This window comes from Nanorana parkeri, unplaced genomic scaffold (assembly GCF_000935625.1).
Source record: "Nanorana parkeri isolate BGI_ZX_2015 unplaced genomic scaffold, ASM93562v1 scaffold44, whole genome shotgun sequence".
Lineage (NCBI taxonomy): Eukaryota > Metazoa > Chordata > Amphibia > Anura > Dicroglossidae > Nanorana > Nanorana parkeri.
In genome coordinates, this window is record NW_017306312.1 from 2956903 (window position 1) to 2964207 (window position 7305).

General features: G+C 45.3%; 1 protein-coding gene across 1 annotated transcript in view; it reads left to right on the forward strand.

The window, feature by feature from the left end:
* Positions 1-4540, forward strand: part of SLC25A12 (solute carrier family 25 member 12) — a 104268-nt gene extending 99728 nt beyond the window's left edge. Inside the window, exon 18 of the mRNA XM_018572574.1 lies at positions 3895-4540. Coding sequence (XP_018428076.1) covers positions 3895-4087 — 193 coding nt within the window. The 3' untranslated portion in view covers positions 4088-4540. The remainder of the gene's footprint in view (positions 1-3894) is intronic.
* The last annotated feature ends 2765 nt before the right edge of the window (positions 4541-7305 follow it).

A 7305-nucleotide genomic window follows, 5' to 3' on the forward strand; every position in this document is an offset into this window, starting at 1 on the left:
GTGGGGGTAATTTGTGGTTCTCCTATTATGCTGACCTACTGTACACACGCCTGACCCTGTACTCCATACATAACCTATTCCTGACCCCTATGCTCCATGTGTTACATACTCCTTGCAATACCTACTCTTGACTCCTGTACTCCGTGCATTACCTACTCACGACCTCCGTATTCAACGCGTTACCTACTCCTGACCCCTGCATTCCATGCATTACTTACTCCTGACATCGGTACTCCATGCTCTACCTATTCATGACCCCTGTACGCCATGCTTTATGTAAGCATGACCCCTGTTTTCCATGAGTTACCTACTGATGACCCTTGTACTCCATGCATTACTTGCTCCTGACCTCTTTATTCCATGAATTATGGACTCCTGCATGCTGCGTGTTACATATTTCTGATTCCTGCTCTCTGTGCCATGCACTCTTGACCCCTGTGTTCTGCGTTACACATTCCTGTGCCCTGCACTATGTGCATTACACACTCCTGACGTCTGTGCATTACACACTTCTGACCCCTGCATTTGCGGGGTATTGTGTGTTATACATTCTTGACCCATAGTAGAGTAGGCTTAGAGTTTATTTATATAATATATAATCTGCCCTCCTACCCTTTACTAGGTATTAAGCAGTGGTGATTTGCACTGATTTGTTGTGGATGAGGTGTTTCACTATTGTATTTTGTTTGGGATAATTTAGCGCGGTGTAATGTTTGTATCAGAGTTTGTTTAACCATGACAGCTTCAGCCGCTCCCACTGTTAACTCAGTTTAGCCACATGCATGATTTACCACTCACGTCACATTATTTCACTGCTTGTATTGCTCAGGGTACTTTGTCTTTACATTTTAATGTCTACTTCGTCTTCCAGAAGTGTTGTTTCTGGGCATGATAAAAATGGGGGACGGGGGCGTGATTTTGTTTAGTCTGGCTTCAAAGGGGGGATGTGGATTAATGAATGGGGTTAAAAGTAGGCGCGGTCAGTAGGGTGTCCCATTTTTTTTTATTTAGTAAATCCTTGCACTTACATGTCCATGCTTAAAGCAAAAGTTTTTGGGGTTTTTAACGCAATCTTTTTTTATTACAAAATTCAATAGCATGCAAAAGACAGAATAAACATTAGTAAGGATACAGAAAGAAAACACACAAACACGAGCCCGGATTCAACTGTGGCCTAAAAGGGCAACTTAGAGCAAAAGTTAAGGCACAACTTTTTTTTTTTTTTCCGTTTCTGGACAGAGAGCAGTAAAAACCTGATTGAGGTTCCAAATGTAGTCATGTCTCTAGATTTACCTTAAAGATGCCGACATGCCCAAGTTCTCTGCAGTTACTCCAGCCCCCTGAGGAAATCAACACAATGAATGAAAAAAATATTAGACTCTTGAAGATGACCATACTACCCCGGTTGCTCTACCTTTTTCAGACGCTGCCCATTACTGTACCCGCGGGGTTCCTTAAGCAGAGGAGATCTAGCTTCTTGAGGTTTCTGTGGGCGAATAAGCAGGCTCGCTTGCGTCACCAGATCCTTTCCAGGAAAAAATAAACGGGTGGTTTGAGTTTCCCCGACCCTGGGCTGTACTATAAAGCGGCACACCTGTCGGTGGTGCTGGATTGGTGTTGTCATAGTGACCTGAAATTGTGTGTGGGGTTGGAACAAGAGGGATGCCAAATGCCCCTGAGGGGAATACCATGGATAACCCCAGCGCTGCCGCTGCTCTCGTGGTCGAACCCGCTGGTTCGTGCCACGATGGGAGCGGTAGCGAAGACACTCCTCTCCCCGGGTTTCACTCCCCCCACATCTCCCCTGACGCCGGTGGTGGGGAAGCCCAGTTTCCCTCCTGGGATGCCGGGTCCACTGGCGAGAGCCCTGACCTCCTCAGGCAACACCCGAGTGTGTCATTTCCAGGAGTCGGGTCAGTGGAAAGAGGTAGCACAGATCCAGGCCAGTACAGATCCACCCATGCGTTTGTGGGGTGCGCTTCAGCTGTGACATTTCTTATGCTCGTTCTCGGAGGTGCCCGGCCCTATACGGCCACTGACGGAATTCGAGGATCTGTGCCAGCGGGCGGAGCCGCTCAGAAACTCACTGGCATACTTGATGAAGGGTCTGCGCGACCCCCCTGATCAGACCCCTCCGTACTTCATTCATCAGTGGGCCTCGGATCTAGATCTGGACCTCACCCCTGCCCAAGTGGACACCATGCTGTATTTTGCCCAAAAATCTTCGGTCTCCAACAAATACCAGGAGGCTGGGTATAAACTCTTAACCAGATGGTACAGGGTGCCCGCGACCCTCCATGTCATGTACCCAGAGGTGTCCCCAATGTGCTGGCGTTGCGAATCCGCAGAGGGTTCCCTGCTACATGTCTTCTGGGATTGGCCGAAGGTTCAGTCATTTTGGACTGACATTGCAGCTGTGATAACGGAGATCACGGGACATGAGCTGCCCTTCACGCCGTCGGTTTATCTTCTCCACCTGGCACCGCTCTCCCGAAAAGCATATAAACGATCGCTGTTGATCCACCTGCTGAACGCAGCCAGAGCATGCATACCAGTCTTGTGGCGACAAACCCACCCTCCCTCGGTGGACATGTGGGTGCGACGGGTGGAGGAGATTAGACTGATGGAGGATTTAACCGCCAGTATGCGGGAGTCACAGTCCCGATATGTAGCTACCTGGGGGGCCTGGGTAATCTTCAGGGGCTCGGCAGCATTCGCAACAGTGTGTGGTGCAGATGCCGGAGATTGAGGTATAACCGATCTATGCCACCTGCTATGGGACGGGCGTAGACACACTGGGGAGGTGAGACGACCATGGGCCGCCAGGAAGTGGGAATTGTACTACACTCTGCTTTCCCCTTCTCTTAAGTCTTGTCCTCCTTTCGTTTTGTTTGTCAGTGTTTGTCTTTGTCAGGCTTCTTTGTGTGTTTCAGGGGTGATCGTGGTGGACTTGGCCGCCCATATTGTGGGGCTAAGCCTGACCACTCACCTCGACTGTAGTGTTAGTTTTACGTTAATTAACCTAAAAAAATGCCTCAAGGGCGGGGACAAACGTTGGTACCGGACCTGATATTACTATGTGTTACCATGCTTAGATTATGAGTCTCACTGTCTGTTGTTCTAATATTCTGCGGGGCCATGTGGCCTTCGCGTGTACTTCTTTTCAATGTACCCCACCCTTTTTGCCTACAAATAAAGAATAAAAAAAAAAAAAAATATTAGACGCCACAAACTCTGGGCTAAAAAAAAAACTGTATACTCTCGTTATCTGCATTGCATGGCAGCTCCTTGCTCCTCCACAGACCACAGCCAGCAATGGATCTTCTGGGTATGGAGAAACCTGTTCTGATCCCCTGCGATGATATCCGGGCCTAGCAGCCCATCCCTAGATTAGAGTGTGTGATATGCCTAGCACACTTTCCCCAACACAGCCAATCTCAGCACTGTTTGCAGAGGTGAAAGGAGGTGCAAGGGAGCCCAGGTAAGAAAAGTAAAAGGGAGTCAAGGGATGCCCTTTTCAGAAACACTGTCACCTTGCATGGGCATGGTAGACGCCAGCAGATTTGTCCTTTTTTTTAACCAGGAAAACCTTTTCTCTTAAGCATTCAGCAGCCCCACACAAACATATTGCAGTATGTAGATGAATAAATAGTGTATTTTAAGCAGTTGCTTGATGTTCTGGCCTCCAGTTCACAACATCCTCAACTGTCTGAACCAATCAGCACTCCTCTGCTCCAAATCTTCCATGCAGAAGCTGCTGTGAAAGTCACATATAGGACTCTGTGAGCTTAACTTGTTCAAAAAAATAAACAGCTGTATAACACGTAGCTAACTGATTGGTTTACACAATACGAGCTTGTTCATTGATCAAAACTTGTATTTTTCTCCTTGCAGCAAGCCTTCGGGATCAGAGCCTTCACCAAAGACCAGAATCTCCAACCTTCCCCCGGCACATCCAGACCATATAGGAGGCTACAGACTGGCCACTGCTACCTTTGCAGGGATAGAAAACAAGTTTGGTCTCTATCTGCCAAAGTTTAGGCCTCCCGAGGCAGCTTCTCAGGTCAAAACTGCAGCTTCAGTATAATGGAGACCCGGCGGGCTCGGTACATATAGTATTTAACGACGAAGCACAGTTCAGTACCTCTCTGGTCATTTGCATGTGGGTTTATCTGCTGCTCGTCCCATTCTAATATCATTATTTGTTAAGAGACAAATCACCTGTTTGCACAGAAGAGGTGTATCTGCTTCATTCAGCACATAGAATGTATTCTTGTTTCCTAAAGAGAGCATGTGTGTTTTGGGTTTTTTTTTTCTTTTTAATAGACTGCTTTATACAGCTTCGCACTCACTGTTACTGTACATATTGTACATCTGTACAGAGACATCACGGCACATAGGACGTCTTTCTGCAAGGGGTGGAGGAAAATGTACAGAACATATGGGAGGTGTTACCGTGACATTATATAATGTATTATGATTTCAATTTCTCATTTAATCATTTTGATGTATTTTATGGAAATAAAACATTATTGTTTGACTTTGTGGCTTTCTCTCTGTGCAGTGAAAACCCAAAGACTTGTGACTGTTCAGTTAAACAATTTTGACTTGTGTTTATGGATCTTTAAGATGGCTTTACAGTAGCAGGGATTATCACTCAGTAAAAATGTTTTTGGGGGCACTAACCTCCCTCTAAGTGTAGTGGAGAAGACTGTATCAGCAGCCCACAGGGGTACCGGCATCACTAGCAATCAGGCTGGTTGGAATCATTTCAAGATTATTGAATAAAGCCTGGAGCGGTACTCATGGCAGCTAACCAGACTCCATCTTGTACTAGTTTGACTTCAGTGAAGTGAGTTCTGATTGGCTGCAATACACGTATGATTTGTAGCCAGTAAGAGGAGTCATCTCTAAAAATAATTTAACAAGGATTGCAAAAAACTTCCAGCTTGATGGAAATGGGGTATACTGCTGTTTTGGTGTCAGTCCTGAGCCAAGATCATGGAATAGCTGCTTAAATTGAACCTTGCTCATACAAAATACCCTTGTGTGCAGACACCTCCACATGCAAAATTAAAACTTTAAAAAAAAATTCAGAAAAAAAGTACAGGATACCTACCTGGGCTAGGAATTTCACAACACTTTTTATGCCTCATAGTAGAGCTGGATCCAATGTATAAAAGGCTCAGCACATAGTTATAACTCAGTGAATAAGGCATTTGCCAATCATTCACTGTAGGTGAATCAATCACTGTTCTAAAATACATTCACCGTAAAGGTTCACCGGCAGTGAATCTTGCGTTCATTGCTTTATAAATATGCCCACCATTTAGCCTAGGTTCACTCTAGGGCGATCCGTGACCGCACGGCAATCGTGCATGAAACCGGCATCCACACGGTCACATAATCGCACACCACCGCTGATCCTGCTGGCCAGTCAGGCCAGGCAGATAGCGCAGTTTCCTTGCGTGGTACCGCCCGTGCAATTGCGCAAGATCGCAGTTTAGAAAAGCCAGCGGTGCGTGACACAGTACTTGTATCTTTTTTCAGCGATTGCCGCGCGGATATAACCCCATTGAAATGAATCGCTGTGTGCAATCGTGCACGATCACACGGCCCTGGGATTTCCGATATCTGAACCTAGCCTAAATGTTACAAGTCATATGAATATAGTAGGAGGAATCACAGCCAAGCCAACGTTGCTGATAGTAAGGCAATTATGTGCTGCAGGTTTCACTGGTATTAACAGTACAATATGTTAATCATCGGTGTGTAAGCCAAGAGTGATTGAATTGCTGGTAACTGCTGCTGGTTAGCCATTGAAATCTAACAAGGATCATGGGCAACTAGAATGGAAATGACAAAGGCAGGAACACCAAGATTACTTCTTGCTGCAACTGCCAAGAGACTGAAAATGGTGCCAGAAGGGCTCAGTAAAACTATGCCAACAGTTGAAGTGGGCATCATGTGCCAGTGTGATTAGGAATCCTGTTACCAACTAATATTAGTCAATAAGGAACCTTGCTGGTAAGTGCAGATCTGAAATAAGACTATTTGAGGTAAAGACTGTCACTCAGTCTGGCCAAAAGTGACCATTAAATGACTGTCTGTGGTCCACCTATGAACTGTGTGCACACCCTCCTGGGCTGACCAGGCTCTGGGAATAATTGGATCATGTGAGATGGATTTTGTTTTAATAATTCTGTTTTATTCAGAGACGTTACAATGACAACAAAATAAATCACTAATTAAGTACTTAAGCAGCCAAATCAACTTGCATATGCAGTACTCATATAGCAAGCATCAAGAGGTGACACAAAGTAATCACAATGCACAAACATAGTTAACAGCAATTAATATATTTACAATGAAATCTAAATATATTAGAGGACAAACATATAATAAGGCAACTCCTAGGCATCCAGCAAAGGATTGGAAGCGAAAAAGTAGTCTATATCCAGCTGATCTACAAGGGAGCGACGAGGGATGTCCAATAACAATGCAACGATGGGGGCACACGCATAGGTAGGCCAGTTAGGAACAAAAACAGTGGGGAAGTCCTCTGCGGAAAAATGAGGGCATGCTCTAAGATCTAAAGGTTGGGAAGATATAGATTTTTAGAATGACTGCTGATGCCCAGAGACCAGGCTGGCGTTAGAAGTGTCTGTTTACTGCATAGACATTTATTTTGCAGAGAGATATACAGTTATACCTGCCATGAATGTATGTAGGGCAGTCAGATCTTCCAGCCATTGACTTCCGTCTATGGCTACCCATAAGGCACAGTTCTAACAAGTCTTGATAAAACAGAGTTCACTACATGTGAACGTAATGAATGCTGTAGTTGTTTTGTTTGTATCTAAGGGCCTGTGTCGATGGGCATTTGTTTGCGTCAAATGGGTTTTGCATTCCCATACAAGTCAAAAAGCTTTACAATAGAGGTGTGTGAACTATATAACCATCCCTGACAATGTGATCTTTACTCTAGCATTACTATTCCTTTAAACGGCTGAGATGATTCTATCATACATCCAGATGTATGTAAAGGCTTCTACGGCCAAATTATTGAATGGTCATCTGGGCCTCCAACCTACATTTGTAAAGTACGGTAACTAATAACCTTACAAAGACAGAACTAGAGCTGTGGGAGGTTCCCAGCAGGCCCCACCCACTACAGTCTGCCTGTAGACAACTACAGGAAGGGGTGGAGACCGGACCAGTCACCCTGCACAAGGAGAGGGAGCAGCAGTGGCCGTTCTTTATTACAGGAAGTTCCTGCACAAAGAGAAAGTCCCACACTGGATT